The sequence below is a fragment of the Nannospalax galili genome, unplaced genomic scaffold (genome assembly GCF_000622305.1).
Source record: "Nannospalax galili isolate Female #2095 unplaced genomic scaffold, S.galili_v1.0 scaffold386, whole genome shotgun sequence".
Taxonomy (NCBI): Eukaryota; Metazoa; Chordata; class Mammalia; order Rodentia; family Spalacidae; genus Nannospalax; species Nannospalax galili.
In genome coordinates, this window is record NW_008356676.1 from 2836017 (window position 1) to 2853889 (window position 17873).

General features: G+C 37.1%; 1 protein-coding gene across 4 annotated transcripts in view; it reads right to left on the minus strand.

Annotated features, from left to right (window-relative positions):
- The window catches only part of Naa16 (N(alpha)-acetyltransferase 16, NatA auxiliary subunit), an 81086-nt gene that overhangs the window by 8766 nt on the left and 54447 nt on the right, over positions 1–17873 (minus strand). For 3 of the 4 annotated variants that reach the window (XM_017794772.2, XM_008854690.3, XM_029556964.1), the window contains 6 exons: positions 16643–16812; positions 16173–16325; positions 11104–11232; positions 4386–4599; positions 2543–2733; positions 662–770 (listed from right to left, as the gene is read on the minus strand). In XM_017794772.2, coding sequence (XP_017650261.1) covers positions 662–770; positions 2543–2733; positions 4386–4599; positions 11104–11232; positions 16173–16325; positions 16643–16812 — 966 coding nt within the window. Of the gene's footprint in view, positions 1–661; positions 771–2542; positions 2734–4385; positions 4600–10406; positions 10550–11103; positions 11233–16172; positions 16326–16642; positions 16813–17873 lie in introns of those variants that run through there. The other variant, XR_003847245.1, reaches the window with a different exon arrangement.

The window sequence follows — 17873 nt, forward strand, 5'->3', positions numbered from 1 at the left end:
TGACTTTATTCTTTGGTTATACTTTCCTTTTGGGTGTTTAAGACCATACAGTTGGCCCAAATAAATCAGTTTATTTTTACAGTTAAGGTCATTTGAGAATCTTTTCCTCAGGGGTCACATGGGCTTGGGAGGAGCTCCTGGCTCTTTTCTTTTACCAGTTCCGTCTATGTGAAGTTAAGTCAGAGGTCCTGCTCGATCATGGTTGGCTTCACTTGGAAGCATGGAGGAAGTGATTCCTTTGTGTTGACCCTCCTCTTTGTAGACTGGACACTGGTTCAAGTCCATCTGGTGGGGTCTCCTCGGCCTCCTTGATCAAGAGGACAGGTGACCCACCACAATTACAGGACACTTTGAGAGGTGATTGTGAAATTTTAATATATTGCTCGGTGAATTTTGAGCAGTAACCTTGAGTAGGAAGAGAACTGAATCTTTGAGGAAGGTTGAAATGGAACTCTAAAAAACAAAAATATATCTAAATGACAAAATTATACCTAACATAGTCAATGACATAAAAATTAAAAGTTGAACGCAAGGCCAAAGTATGTGGTTGAGTGGAAAACCACACGCCTAGCATATGTGAGGCTGAAGGTCAATTCCAGATCAGAGAAAAACAACACAACAAAACATACACACAGAAACCTCAACTCACAACCATTTTTACCTTTTCTAAAGTATATTTCAAATGCTAACAGATGGGTGTAAATGTTATCAGCAACAAGGTTCTTAAGTGGTGTGAGGAACTTGATGGCTTCTTCTAATGGATTTTCTACCTATTTTGAAGCAGAAAGGAAAATTTTTATATTTAAAAAGCAGCCACATAAGCCAAATTCCTCTGAAATTTTATAGTAACACACATACATAGTAATTTAGATACATTTTTATATAATAAAATATGCAAGAAACATTTAAAAATTACTGCCTGTAAATAAATTCAAAGTACATGGTCAATAATTTTCAAAAGAGAAATAGTTACTATATTTTTATAACTATAAAATCAAGGTAGTTTTTAACAAAATATTACATTTATTTATTTGTGGGTGAAGTGAGGGAGACATGGCACATGTGTAGAAGTCAGAGGACAAACTTGCCGGAGTCAGTTCTCTCCTTCCACCATGTGATTTCTAGGGATTTTAGTTGTCAGGCTTGATGGCAAGTGCCTAAGTCATTTTGCTGCCTGTGCTGGATAGCTTTAGTGTCAACTTGACACACCTGGGTTGAGGGAGCCTCAATCTGGAAATTGCCTCTATTGGACTGGCCTGTGGCCAAGTCTGAAGGGCATCTTCTTGATGTGTGATGTGGGAGGGCCTGGGTGGTGCCACCCCTGGGCAGGTGGGCCTGTGTTGCATAAGAAAGCAGGCTGAGCAGGGGCCAAGGGAGCAAGCCTGTAAGCAGCGTTCCTCCATGGCCTGTGCTCCAGCTCCTGCCTCCAGGTTCCTGCCCTGAGTTCCTACCTTGGGCTCCCTAATGAACTGCGTGCGACCTGGGAGATGTAAGACAAATAAACCCTTTCCTCCCCAAGTTGGTACTGGTCAGAGTGTTTTGTCACAGCAATGAAGAATCAAACCATGACACTGCCCCTCAAGGTTGTTTATACAAATCAAAAAACTACTTCAAATTATTCCACAGAATTTATGAAATGATACACAAGTACTGACAGTTCCTCATATATCACAAACATCAAAAATGTGGAGACAAATATAACAGCATCCCATAATTGGGGGGAAATGCAATCACAAATTTTAAATACTTACTAAATTTATAATGAGTAAACCAGAAAGCTAAATATTTTCCTAAATCTGGACCCCAAATAACTACTAACACTTTAACAAAATGTTGGGGATAAGGTTCTGTTTGTAGGTAGACCATTATTCTAGTAAGACACATACAATCAATGATTCCATATTTCATATACAATTATATTGCTGCTACAACAAATTTCCAAAAACTATCTGTCTTAAAAAACAAACCGCCTTGCAGTTCTATAGATTCTAAGTTCCACACTGGTCTGTCTAACTGGTCTGAAAACAAGGTATCAGAAGGACTGCAATCCCTTTCAGAGGCTCTAGGGGAGAATCTAGTTCCATATCTTTTACTGCTTCGAAAAGCTGCCCACATTCCTTGGTTTATGACCTTCTCCTGCGTCTTGAAAGTCAGTAACAACAGGTTAAGTCCTCATAGCACATGACCTGTCAGATCACACTAAGCCACATGGGCATTCCAGGCTAATCTCTTTATCTGGAGAACAATTAAGTATAACCTTAATGTAAATTCCATCTGCTACCTTAATTTTCCTTTATCATGTACACATATTCATAGCTTCTGGGGATTAGAATGCACCTTTAGAAGGCCGCTACTCTGGTCCATAACAATTCTAACAATTCTAGCCAAATTTGCACAGTGCCACTGGAAAAAAAAAATGATGGCTATCATAATGACTTGAAATACTACAAGTGGTCTCTTTGCATTTAAGTGACTTATGGCCAGAACAGAATCAAACAGCATAAATTGTAATTAAAAAACAGTAACAGTAAACTCAACTCACCCTTTCTAGTTTTTCAGGTGTCAGTTCTTCCTTAAAATCACTGACTTCTTCTTCATCATCTCTTTTTTTCTTTTGATTTTTTGGTTGACATTCCTTTTTTGCATGCTTTCTCTCTTCTTCTAACTTAGCCTTTTTCTGAGCTCTTCTTTGCTTGCTAAGCATTTTCTTCAAGTCTTTGGTCGACAGATTTTCTATAAATATTCAAATGTGTAAAAACATCTCTCAGTTTGCTTTTTTTTAAAAAAAAAAAAAAAAGTCCTTCCTACAATACATACTGTTAATAAAACTTTCTTTGGTGTGGGAAGAGAAGTAACTTAAGTAAAAGGTTTTTAGAAAGTATATTCCTGTGACTAGACAAAATCTGGTACACAAAAGGCAACCAGTAAATGTTGGCTACATTAATAACTAAAATTAATTCGAGCCCAATTCTGCCACTGTGATGGTTAGTTTTAAATGTCAACTTGACACAATTTAGATAGAATCACCTAGGAAGAGAGTCTCAGTGAGTTTTCTATATTAGGTTGTCCTGTGGGCATGTCTGTAGGAGCCTGTCTTGATTATTTTAATTGCTGCAGGAAGACCTAAAAGTGAGCAGCACCATTTCTTGGTCCTGGACTGTAATTAAAAAGGGGAAAGTAAGCTGAGCACAAGCACATATGCATTCATTCCTTCTTGCTCTTGACTATAAATGTGACCAGCTGCTTTAGTTCCTGCTGCCTTGACTTTCTGCTCTAATGGGTTGTAACCTAGAACTGGGAGCTACAATAAATCCTTTCTCCCCTAAGTTGCTTTTGTAAGGGTATTTAATCACAGCAACAGCAAATGAACTAATAGCATCCCCTACACTATACAATAAGTTACAGGCAAATCACCTTATCCCCCTCAGTTTCAAGTTGCAAAACATACACCAACTATGCTCTTGGGATGTTTCAAGGGTAAGTGAAATGATGCATACAACAAAACTTCTAATTCCTAAATACTATATATTAGAAAATTTAGAAATCTGCCTCCATGCTATTTCCCAAATACTTAGGTATTAACATTATGGTGACATGCACCAGAGACATTCTCATTGGCATTCTTATTGTCAATAAAGTAGGCACATATTTTAAGATTTTTTTTCCTAAGGTACTCAAAGCTTTTAAAAATTAATTAAAAATTGTTATTGTGTGTATGATGTGAGGGAGGTATGCATGCACATCGTATGTCAAGGTCAGAGAACAATTTTGTGGAATTGGGTCTCTCTCCTTTCACCTTTACATGGGCTCCAGGAATCAAACTCAGACCACCAGGCTTGTGTGGCAAGTGCTTGACTTGCTGAGCCATCTCACCATTCCTCAAAGCTTTTTTTTCAATTATTATTTAAAGAAAAGAAAGCAGCCTATAGACATTTATATTCTTCCTTAACCAATGTTACTTAAAATAAAAATAAAGACTGAGCTGAATGTGGTGGTACCTATTGATAATCTCAGCACTTAGGAGGCTGAGGCAGGAGGACCATGAATTTGAGGGTAGCTGATCAATGAGACCTGGGTAAGGGGAGAAGAGGGGGAAAGAAGAAAAGAGGGAGAAAGGAAGGGAAAGGGAGTAAGAAGGGGAGAGGGGGAGAGAAAGAGAGCGAGAACAAGAACACACAAGCAAGTCATCTTATTAGGTTGATGGAGATAAATCAGCTACAGAACATCAGCCCTTTTGACATTTTTTGAAGTCTGACTTTTTTCTTGACATCAATTGCCTAATATTATCTTCATATTCATTTCCTATGCAATGTATTAATATCTGTTAATAATACCCTGAAATTTAATATTTTTAAATATTATAGAGCAAGTTCCTTTTCAGTTACCTGCATTTATTTCTTGTTGTTTGCTCACACTGGTTAAAGGGTTATCATGTAATTTCAAGTATATTTCAATTGCTGATCTAGCAGCCTTGAAATAAAAGGCATGTCTTCTGAGAATATCTTCTAATCTCAAAAGGTCAACATAAGCACGAAGGGTCATCTTTCTCATGCAGTATGTATGGAAGTCAAATTGATCATCGGTTATCTCAAAAAAATGCTTTAAAACAAAACCACAAAATTATCCCTTACACATATGTCAATCTCTATCTTTTGAAAAGAAAATTATAAGAAGTCCCCCAAACAGTTAAAACAGTCTCAATTTTCCTTGGTCACCCTCTCCCATGCTAACACTACAAAAGACAAGTTCTCTGCATTCAACTTAAAGTGTCTGGCCCTCATTTACAGCCATATCACCCTGAACACACCTGATCTCAACTGAAGTGTCTTTTCTATAAATCTCCCTATTTCCTATACATCTTATTTTGTGATGACATTCAACCTCTATACTGATAAGCCAAGTGATTAGGTTAGGTTATATTTTAAACTTGGAAATTAGTACATATTGATGTTTTAATCTAATAAAATATCTTTCCTCTGCAACAGATAAAAAGAACTTGGAAGACTAAATATATGTAGGTTCACTGGAGATGTTTACAAATCTGATTGATCTACTTGACCCTAAGCTCTTAAGAAGGCACAAATTGCCATCTCTAAGCCCTCTTCCTGGCCCAGAGTCTAACACAGAGCAGACATTTCATACACATACTACCACCCAACTCGAGGTAAGAAGCTTACCAGGCATATGAACTTGAATAAGTTTTTAATTTCATGGTGCTTTAATTATTTAGTCTAAGTTAGGAATAAATCTATACAGCCACTTTCTTAAGTTAGTTGATCAAATTAGCACATTTTAAATTTCATACTTAATAGCAAACTGCCATACAAAGATAGAGCATTATGATTTTTTTCTTTGTTACTAAGCTCCCATTAATATACCCATACCCATATTCCTTAAGTTCTTTTTCTTAGGTCTAGGTAACAAGGATAATTTCTTCCTAATAAAAAAGCTCAAAGCTTTCATCTAATTTCCAAATGACTCATGCCTGCCCCTCAAAAGGTTAATAATTAGTTCCTTTCATGTAAAGAGAAAATTAACCCCTTAGTCCCACAAAACAATTTTCTAATTTAGTTTTCTCCCCTACATGTATTTCCACCTCTTCTCTGTTCCCCTACTTTGGCTTCTCCGCATTAGCATAAAAATGAATGATTCAACACATGGAGCCCAAGCTTTTCTAATACTTCATATTCCCTTGAGGAGGGGTTTGGGGTGGCCAAGTAACACCATACAGAGGACAAACACATATTATTCATAACCACTTGATGTCTTTAGTCCTCTTGGTAATTAGAAACATGTTACATAAAGAATTACACTAAATACCTATTACTTTAAGAATTCTAAGAATAAAAGTATAATACGGAGAACAAAAACTGGAAAAAAAAAAGAACATTTCATATCAGTTCATACATACTAAAAAAATTCATGCTTTAATATATTGAAAACAGAATTTTCCCAGTAAGACAAATAAGTAATGACATAACTTGATTTTGCTTTTTAAAAATCAAAGGCTAACATATTTCATAGTTATTAGTACTTTTCCTTAATGTAAATCAAATTCTATCTTATACCAGAGTAATACCAGAGTATTAAAATCAATAGAATTGGCTAAGAGAAACAGCAATGCAAAAAAAAAGTCATGGAACACATGGTAAAATGAAAACATCTAAGGGACTACAGGTTATTATTTAGGTTGAGAAACATGTAAAAAAGCAGACAACAAGCTTCAAAAGGTATTTCTAGAAGTGTGGGTAGATGTGGATTTTTAGTCAAGTCTCAGAAGAAATCATCTGGAACCATAATCACGTAATCCACCTCTTTATCAGTAACAGCCCACAGGCTGCCTCTCTCCAGTTGATGTCTTTCATAAACAGGTGACCAACTTAGCCCAGTTTGCCAGAAGCTTTCCAGGTTTTTCCAATGAAAGCACTGTTTCTTGGGAATCACTAAGCCACAGGCAAACAAGGCTATCTAGAGCTTTACTCTATATAGTTCATGGTGGTAAAAGTGTGGCTAGATGAAATCAGAAAAAGTAGGACACTACGGCTATGCTTAGCAATATTTTTGCTTTGGAAGAAACAAGGATATTGCAGAATACTACAGAAGCAACTAAATAATCTTAAGCCCCTTTCCCCCTCTGCCCAGCAGGTAGTTCTGGCAGATTTGCCAAACACATTAAAATTGGGCTTGGCCATGAATTTTGAGGTGACCTAGACTATATAGCAAGACTCTGTCTCAACAAAACAAAAACAGAAAAATTAGGCTTGTGTTAAGACAAGTCAGCAAAGAATTAAGAAAAGTCACTCAAAGCTTTAGAATGCAACTGTCAAGAATTCTTTACAAAGCACTCTCCTATAGATTCTCTTGCCCATCACTTCTTAGAATTCTTAGATCAGACTATTAAGAGTTTACATACAGAACTGTCTAGACTTGAAAATGGCAACTAGATTAAGGGAATAAGTAACTTTATTTCTTTTCTGGAGGATCTGTCATTATAAAACGTGTGTCCACTTAAAAAGGATGCAACAGGTTAAACCTAACCAAGATATAAATCAGCACACTGAAGTGATCCCAATCAGTATTAATAAAAGAAAGAAAACTCACTTCTTGAAAGATAAAAAATAAGAATGTTACTACTATAAACACAAGTTTATAGTAAGTACTTTGAAGATAGCTATATTAATAAAGCTTAAACACCAGACTGGATTAACCACATGACCTTTACATATAATCTTAAAATCCCACTTAGAGAGGCAAAATAAAGACAGAAAGGGTACTACACAACGACCCATTCCAAAATTCTAACATGTCAAATCCAAATGGTAAGAGATTATGGCAGTATTACAGATGAAACTGCTTTCAATGAGAGAATTTTTAAAAATGTGTATGAGTGTTTTACCTGCATGTATGTAAGTGCATCTGTGTGTGCAATGTCTGTGAAAGCCAGAAGAAGGCACTGAATTCTCTGAACTAGAGTTACAGACTGTTGTTACCCACCATGTGGGTGTTGGTAACCAAACTCAGGTTTTCTGCAAAAGCAGTCAGCCAGTGCTCTTAACCACTGAGGCATATCTCCAGCCCCGAGAGAATTCTTGAATGACATACTCCTTAAACGTTTTTTTCTCAATTTATTTCAATTTAAAATATAAAATGCAGACAGGTGTGGTGGCACATGCCTGTAATCCCAGCACTTCAGAGGCAGAGGCAGGTGGATCTTTGTGAATTCAAGGCCAGCCTGGTCTACATAGTGAGTTCCAGGACAGCTGGGGCTACAGGGAGACCGTCTCAGAAAGACCAAAAAATAAAATAAAATAAAAGATAAAATGCAAAATTCATGATAGGTATTTATTTCCTTATTAAAATATTAAGAAGTCAGGCATAAAGTAACTTGTGTAAGTAGTCTAATAAATCTTTGAATTGTATATTTTGTGTGTGTGCATACACATATTCCAATGGCTATGGGTATGTAGTTGTATACATGTGGAGGTCAGAAAACAACTTCAAATGTTGATCCTCAAGCATCTTTCACCTTTTGTTTGATGTAGGGTTTCTCACTGGCCTGGTACTTTGCCATGTATCCAGGGATCTACCTGCCTCTGCATTCCATTTTGTCATTGCTGGAATTAAAGGAGCATACCTCTGCACCCAGCATTTTTTATGGGTTCTGGGGGTCCAAACTCAGGTCCTCATACTTTCAAGGCAAGTGCTTTTATTGAATGTGTCATCTCTCCACTCAAAATATTTATTTAGGTGTGAATTGTGAATGTTGTCTGCCTGTGTGGGTGCACGTGGAAGCCAGTGGTTGACAGCAGGATGCCTTTCTCAATTGCTTGGTCATCATTTTGTTTGTTTTTTTGTTTAATATACATAAAATCTGTAATTGAACCTGGGCCTCATTGTTTCAGATAGGCTGGCTGGCCAGCAAGCCCCAGGGATCCATTTGCTAAGAGCTTACAGCAACAAGTATTATAGATGAAACAGCTTTCAACAAGAGAAAGCAATTTCATCTACAGACAAGTAATCCCCCAAGTTGGGGTTACAGGTACGTGCTGCCAAACCTGGCTTTTTTACTTTTTTATATCAATCCTGGGGTTCAGAACTGAGCACTTTACCCTCTGAGCCAACCCTCCATTTCCCCAGCCATAATTTTATATGCTTAAATTCTTCCAATGATATTAAGAATTTTGATCATATTAATTTTATTAGAAATTAAGCATTCAGTCATTAAATGTCCCTATTATACTAACACATTTCTACATGTGTAAAATATGCATACTGATCACTGTCTCTTTTTGAGACAGGGTTTCCCTGTAGCCCCAGTTGTCCTGGAACTCACTATGTAGACCAGGCTGGCCTTGAACTCACAAAGATCCATCTGCCTCTGCCTTCTGAGTGCTGGGATTAAAGGCATGAGCTACCATGCCTGGCTAAACTTTTTTGTATGTCTTTTTTTTTTTTTTTTTTTTGAGACAAGGTCTCCTGATTAAATCCACCTGCCTGGACCTCCCAGTGCTGAGATTAAAAGCATCTACCACCACACCCAGCTTAAATCTATTTTTAGTATGGATATATTCATTATAAGTGGTATAAGAAATGATTCTTGTTTATCTGTTTCTTCCTAGTATGAAATTCCAATAGCAAACTCTGAAAGTTTGTTAAATTTGCAACATGACCAAAGGGTGATGATTTCCACATTTTAATCTCTGGTAATCAATTTAACTTTTTCTTCAGAAATGTTTACTAACAATTATATCGTTTTTTTGAACTACAAGAAGTTTTCCTGGCATTAAGAATTTTATTCCAGGTATTCAAAGTCACTATATGCTTAAGGAAAACCATAATCTAGGTGAAACTTAGTAACAGAAGATGTATTTATCACAATCTAGTAAGTCAAGAAATATTAGATCTATGGGTAATGATCCTAAGGATATTCAAATTTTCACTTAAACAGAAAAATCAGTTTCTAGTTACACTCTTCTTGAAAGTTCTAATCTACAAATGCTTCAGTTGAGCTTCTTCATTCAGAAAACAATTTATAGCTCACTGACAGTGTAATACATAAAAATGTATCCTTCTACAATATGTAGGATGCTTTTAAAACGATAGTCATTAGGGAGCAATAAAACAAGCTACCAATTTTCATGCTGACTTCATTTATTTTTCTGTATATATGATGTGTGTTTACATGTTTGTATGTGAAAGCACATGCATACCATGGTGCATGTTGGAGGTCAGAGGACAAACTCAGGTGTTAACCCTTGATTTCCACCTTGTTTTTTTTTTTTTTTTTGAGAGAGGGTCTCTTTTCCTTTTTGAATCCTCCAGGTTAGCTGGACCACAAGCTTCCAGGGGATTGTCCTGTCTCCACCTCATCTCTTCAGCACTTTTACCAGCTGATCCATCTCCCTTGGCCCTGTTTTGTTATGACAGGTTCTCATTATGTAGCCCAGGTGGATTAAACATACTAAACTTCCAAGCTAGCCTCTAACTCAAGATCCTTCTGCCTAAGCCTCCTGAGTTCTCGGGTTACAGGCCTGCACCATCATGCCCAGTTCTGATCTACATTTCACCACAGAAATAAGAGCCTGATTTAAACTACAATGTTTGAATATTTAACTTATCACCCAAGAGGTTTAGTATTTTCAAAGAGAAAATGAAAATGAGGTCTTTCCCCTAGAGACAGTCATAAAAGTTTAAAAGAGCAGGAGAAACAAACAAAAAAACCAACCAAACAAAAAAACAAACTTAAGAAAAATTTAGGTATTTTTCTACAAAGGTTTTGGTATAATCCTAGTTCCAGTTCCCATCAAAAGCCGCCCCTTATGATAGAGCCTTCCTCTGGGTAACCTCAGAAGTCTCACATGGGAAGAAGGCCAAAGTGACTGCCATGGTGCAGACATCAGGCTCACCTGACTACGATGCCTGTGGTTTTATACTGCGTCAGCAGGGGAAGAGTGGTGCCGAGTGCCCCCACAACTGAGGGCTGCTGAGGACTGCCTCAGGGGTGCATTTGTGGCTCTTTTCCTCCTGTGGTCCGTGTGGAAGGAGAGTGCTTCAGAGATGACAAAGAACAGGAAAACAAAAATTCACACAAAGGAAAAGAAAAGTACCCTCACTAAGGCATATCACACACATAATTCTAAACCAAGTAATAAACCAAGGCTGCAAACTGGCCATTTGCTGTACAGGGTACTGCATGTGAGAACAAACATCCTAGAAGACGAACTGGAGAGAGGCTGGCTGTGGACCAGATCCTGACATTTGAAATGGTAAAGAGGCTGCCACCGGTTGTGTCCTCCTAGGCTGCTGATAAAAAGCAAGTAATGGCCGGATCAGGGAAGAAAAAAATTGAATTTACATTAATAATAGCACACTACTTACTAAGTTAATCTTTTTCTCTTCAAAGGAAAATATATGGACATGTCAAAGTAGCAAAAAAGTAATCATTTGTTCATAGCTTCACATTGCTCAGAATACTAAAGATCAAGAATTTTTTTCACAATGAAGTGGTCAAAGTCAGGAGAGGCAGATGATCTAGTTCAGACATCTACCTGCTTTTCTTGTCATCTTATAGGAAGAACTAAAGTCAAAATCCTAACAACTTACTCGTTCTACTTCATGGCATTTTTTCAAGGCATCACCGTATCTCCCTAGCCGCTGATAAGCCAAAATGCATTCTGTCTGAAACCACATACACTGCATTTCATTTAAATTTTCCATGGCAGATGTTCCTTCCTAAAAGAGAAACTTGCATTAATATAAGGGAACAAGCAATAAAACATGCCCCAAATCTCATTTTTTAAGTGTATATAAAGTCTTGGGCTCAATTCCGAACATCAGAAAAAAACACATCATTTTTCCTTTTGCAACTTGGCTGCAAGTATTATGATGACGACAACTAGCAATAGACATTAAGGTTGGTAGTGGTTGTAAATATTTGTTATTACATTTATCTTATGTGTGTATGCACATGTGCACACGCACATGTAGAGGTCAGAGGGCAACTTGTGGGAGTCGATGCTCTCCTACCCTGTGGATCCTAGGGATTGAACTCAAGGTCATCAGACTTGACAACAAGCACCTTTACCTGCTAAGCCATCTTGCTGGCCCTCCTAGTAGTTTTAAACTACAGAAAGTCTCATATATCCAGTTCCATTGGGGTATTCATATTTTGTATAGAAAAAGACTCTAGACTACTAAAGCTATTTTTAAACACCAAAGCTCTTATTTAAAAGAGCAATCCTCCTATGAAACATTGCTTAGCTTCATTTTTTTCTTTTTCTCCTACTTAACGTTTCCTTGCTGACTCAGGTCACTATTATATAGAACCAATATTGTTGTATCTCTTAGTAATGTTCCCAGAATGTTCTTCACTTTCCCAGTCTCCCTCCTGCAAGTTCTGCTATCCACTGTGTTTGTGTTCATGTGTCTTTTAACAGCATTTTCTGTTTCGTGACAACTTTTCTACTTTACTATCTCTCTTCTGCCATGAGCTAAGAAAACCAAATTAACACTGGGCATGATGGTGTATGCCTGTAATCCCAGCACTCAGGAGACTGAGGCAGGAGGATTGTGAGTTCAAAGCCAACCTGAGCTACACAGCCAGACCTTAGGACTGTTAAGAATAAATAAAATCATATATATAAAGGATTTAGCTTAGTACTTTAAAGGCCCTAAGTTACTTTTCAATTTTCTTTTACAAATGATAAGCAAATTATTAGCATTACTGTAAATGTTGGATGTCAGGGTGAGTCATATGAAAAAAAAGTGTCATTTTAGTAAGAAACAATAAATTTTCTACATGTATAGCCTTTAATAGTTGAGAGAGTTAGAAAGTGAGAGCACATAAGTGTATGTGTGTGTGCACGTACATGTGTAAAAATAATCTGTCACTACCTAGTCATGCCAGACTTAAAGTTCAGCCTATCTGATGGGTAACAAATTGCTTACTGTTTTAATTTGCACTTTGTTGATTACTAGAAAAGAAACCCATTTTGGCCATTCATTTTCCACTTTTATGAATCAGCTATTAATGTCCTTTGCCCTTCTTTGTAGTGTCTTGTCTTTTTCTTACTTTCAATTTTTGTTTGTTTCTATGATGTTTCCAAGTGGTAGTGATGTTTCAAAATAAACCAAAGTATTCTGCAGCTTCTAAATAATATCAAGAAATAACTAGAATCTAGTTAAAATTTAGGTGGTACATGGGAGCAATATTAGCAATGCCTTAGCACCACAGAACACAGCAGTAATTTATTTTCATTCCAAGAATTTACTGGCAAACACCAACAAAGAACTTTACTTTATACATAACATACACTTTTGGAGATGTAATTTATTCATCTCAAAATGTCTTAATTATATTTAACATGCAAACATGGCTTCCTTAATACATGTCAATGTCACATTAAATGTGCATTATATAGTTACTTGAGTGAATTATTTGGGATTTTATAAATTTTCTTGCCATCATGGATTGGAAATACATTCTTCAATTCTCTTCTCACTTTGCTTATAGCTATTTTGCAATATAATATAACCAAGTATATCAATTTTACAAATACTTTGTGCTTTGGGGCTCTTAAACACTTCTAGAATGAATGAATTTGACCAATGCATGTCATATGCATGACTGAAAGTATCATACTGAAGCCCATTAACATGTTTTATTATTACATGTCAATAAATTCTTTAAAACTTTTATGTGTATGCGTGTTTTGCCTGTATGTATATATATCTACTGCATTCATGCCTGGTGCCTGTGGAGGCCAAAAGAGTGTTGAATCCCCTGGAACTGTAGTTATGAAAGTTCGTGAGCTATCATGTGGGGGATGGGAAGAGAACAGGGTCCTCTGCAAGAGCACTAAGCACTCTTAACTGCTGCGCTTATCTCTCCAGTCCCAGGTCAATATAATTTTTAATAATGGAGTTAGAGAAATGACTCAATGGTTAAGAGCACAGGCTGCTCTTCCAGAGGACTGGCGTTCAGTTCCCAGCACCTACAGAGTGGCTAATGACACCCATAACTCCACTTCCAAAGGATCCGATACCCTCTTCTGGCCTCCATGGGCACTGCACACACATGGAGCATTTACATAGAGGCAGAACATTTATACACATAAAATAAAAATAAACAGTTTACCTTTAATAAATAATAAATAGGGCTGGGTATGATAGAGCTCAAGTGGTAGGTGCTTGCCCAGCACCACATAAAACTGGTCATGATAGTATAAACTTGTAATCCCAGCAATTAGAAGGTAGAAGCAAGAGGAGTAGAATTTAAGGTCATCCCTGCTACATAGTGAGTTCAATGCCAGCCTGGGTTACATGAGATCCTGTCTCAAAAAACTAAATAACTATAATAAAATCAATAATAATAATAATAATAATTAAAAGATGCTCAAAGAATTAAGGGAGATATAGAGAAAATCAGGACAATGGTGTATAAAAAACATGGAAATATCAACAGAGAGAAAACCTAAAAAGAATCCAAAAGGAATTTCTTTTTTTAATTTTAAGAAATAAATCTAGGGGCAGGAAAGATGGCTCAGTGGTTAAGAGCACTGGCTGCTCCTGCAGAGGTTCCCAGCACCCACACAGCAGCTAACATCTATCTTTAACTCCAGTTCCAAGAGATCCAACACCCTCTTCTGGCCCCAACAGATATTGCATGCATGTGGTACACATATATATGCAAACAAAACACTCATACATAAAATATAAATTTTTAAAAATTTACGAAATAAAGCTGAGTGTAATGACATATGCCTTTAATCCCAGCACTTGGGAGGCAGAGGTAGGTGGACCTCTGTGAGTTCAAGCCCAGCCTGGTCTACAAAGGAAGTTCCAGGCCACCACCTTGTGCTACAGGGAGACCCTGTCTCAAAAGACAAAAATAAAAAAGGAAAGAAATCTAACCCTCCTTGCTTCTTTAAAAAACAGAAACACTGCTGGGCGTGGTGGTGCATGCCTTTAATCCCAGCACTTGGGAGGCAGAGGCAGGTGGATCTTTTGTGAGTTTGAGGCCAGCCTAGTCTACATAGCGAGTTCCAGGACAGCTGGGGCTACAGGAAGACCCTGTTTCAAAAAGCCAAAAAAAAAAAAGAAAGAAAAAAGAAATGCTTCCTCCCTCAAGCATAAAGAATGTTTCTTTAACCTAAACACAAGGTCCTATTTATTTTCTTCCAAATATTTTTTAAGAACTATTTTCCATATTTAGTCCATCTGGAACTGATTTGTGTGTAGCATAAGATAGAGATGTCATTTAATTTTTTTCAACATAAGTAATGGTCTCAGCAATATCTTTTTATCTTTAATTCTAAAAGTACCTCTGGCTACATACCAATTTTCCAAATATATTTGAATCTATTTCTGTGCATATTCTTCTGTTCTATCGACATATATATATATTTTTTTTATTTTATGTGTATGCATATATTGCCTGAGTGTGTAGGTAAGTACAACCGTGTCATGCAATGACCATGGAGGATAGAAGAAACTGTCAGATTCCCTGGAACTGGAGTTACAGACAGTTGTTAGCTGCCATGTGGGTGCTGGGATTTGAACCCAGGTCCTCTGCAAGAACAACCTGTGTTCTTAACTGCTGAGCTATCTCTCCAGCCCCAACCTATATTTTTAATAATAAAAAATATCATGTCTATGTGGAAAATAGTACAGAAGAGATGGTAAAGGAAGAAAAGAAAGGAATAAGTATTTAGTCAATTTCAGACAACTGAAATTCCAAAACATCACAGAGACTACACAGAAAGAACTTTGAGCAATTCTGAAGTGAGATGATGTAAAAGAAAGTAAGAGGTCAGTAATTAAAAGAGATGAAACATTTGGGATACAAACTAAATTTTGTATGTACAAAAGTGGGGTATGGGGGTTGGAGACATGACAGTCAGTGGCAAGGGAGCACTTGTGGCTCTTCCAGAGGGCCGAGTTCAGTTCCCAACACCCACATGAGAAGTCTCACAACCGCCTGTAACTCCAGTTCCAAGGAATTTGATGCCCTCTTCTGGCCTGTGGGGGAGGTACCTGCAATCAGGTAGCATACATACAAATAAAAATGAATATTTTTAAAAAGGAGGGTAAGGGGTGGTAGCATATGCCTTTAATCCCAGTACATGCCTTTAATCCAAGCACTCAGAAGGCAGGGGCTGGTGGGAAGCCAGCCTGGTCTACATACTGAATTTCAGGTCAGCTGAGGCTACAAAAAGATCCTGTCTCAAAAGAGCAAAACAAAACAAAAAGAACCCAGCAGAGCATGTTCGTTATATTTTTACCAGAGCATTTTGCTACTGTATTACTCTTTAACCATTTCCTGTCAGAAATACACACATACAACCACAGTAAGAAATATTACTGTTTAGAATATGGTTTGGAGTGGTGGTACATGTCTTTAATCTCAGCACTTGGAGGCAGGGGCCAGCAGCTTTCTCTTGCATTTGAGACCAACCTGGTCTACACAGCTAGTTCCAGGTCAGTCAGTACTACGTAGGCAAGACCCTGTCTCAAAAAACAAACAAATCAACAACAACAACAACAAAACAAACTGACTGGGATTTTCTGAAAAGAGAATTCCCATGAATGTCAATGGTAAATTTAACAAACCATCACAGAACTTGAATTTTACTTATTCAGATTATTATACACTCATGTATGGCATTTCCTACCCTTGTGAATTTGGAACACATTTCCTCTGCTTCTTTTATCATATTTGCTCGAAGCATATATTTTGCACATTTGGAATTAATGAATCTATCAGCTGTGTCCAAAGACTGTGCTTCATCCATCCACTTTACAGCTTCTTTGAGATTACCCATATGCTGTGAGAAAAACACATTAGTGAAATCACAGTTTGAGCAAAGAAAAATGGGTATAACGTAAATAGGAAAAAAAAATGTATAAAAACTAAAAGCTAGAAATTTGACATGACTTCTATCAATATATCTAGGAATCCAGATAGTTATGATTCCATTGCTAAGAATGGAACCAAATCACTAACACTGATCACATAAATATGTAAAAGAATTCCTTAAGATTATTGGAATATAGAAAAAATTAGCTGGATATCCTAGATGTTACTGCTGTCAATTCAAACATGGTTGAATCTCAACTATTCAAAATCTAATATTGAGTTTACCTTGTAAATTTTTGCTTTCATATAGAATAATTCTATTAGAGTTGGAGTACTGGCAATAGCAGCATTAATATAATCCAAAGCCAGAGAATATTGCCCAAGTTTATCAAAGTGCTGTGCCAGGAAATATTGAACCCAGAGTAGAGTCGTTGGAGGTTCCTTTTCCCCATTCTCTGCAATCAAACAAACATTAAATTGTTGTAGGAAGAATGCAAATAAAGCATAAAGAAATAAAGCAAATCGCATGATCCCTAATTCATAATAAAATCAAGTGTTATTATAATAAAGAGTAAAACACTGCAAAAAGAATCAATTTCAATAGAAGGAGGTAAGACTCCATGACATTAGGTTCAAAAGGGGGCAGTCAAGCAGAGCAAGAAAACCCTACTGTGACAGGCTTCTAACCCCAAAGTCTCTCCAAAGAAATAGTGCTAGAGAAAAGATAATCTAATTCTGTGAGGTCTCAATCTGAAAGGAAAATGCAGCGAATCCAAGAAAAAAAAATCAAAGAAAGTAACTTGAAGAGACTAGCATTGCAAGACTTCAGCAGAGACAAGAGCTGTCAACAAGTACACACTTTCCAAATGTGCAAAGCATGTGCTCCTAGCAAATATGACAAAAGCAGCAAAGGAAATGTGCCTCAGGTTCAGGAGGGTAAGAAATGGCACAGATGAGTGTGTAATTGTCTCAATTTTCTAGGCCTCAACTCTTAGCCAAAGAATCCCCCAAATGAAGGGTATGACTCAAAGAATACAGCACTAACCAGTTGAAAATATTCCTGCTGTATACAACAAATCTAAGATTGGAGCACACAGCCTAAGTCCATACATTAGCTGCTCTCTATCCTGTACTAGAGATCTCAAAATGGACTTCAGAAAGGCAGACACAATTTTAAAATGAGGGAGTGAATTTACCTGTACTATATCAGAACCAACAGAAGATCTCCTAATACACCCAGCTAAATAAATGATCAGACAATGCAAACACACCAAAGCAGAAATTAAAATACAAATCAAAAGAGTGGGATATTGCTGTGACAGACTGACCTTGGTGTTTTTGGGAGGACTGTGGAAGTGTTTGGAACTTTGGGCTGGAAAAGCCATTGCATGCTCAGAGTTTGTTGCAGTGGAGCTTGGAACAGTTATGTTGAAAGAGTTGTAGACGATGGAGGCCTGGCTTGTGAAGCTTCAAAGGGAAGCGGAGACTATCAGGGCTGTTCGTGTTAGATTTTGGA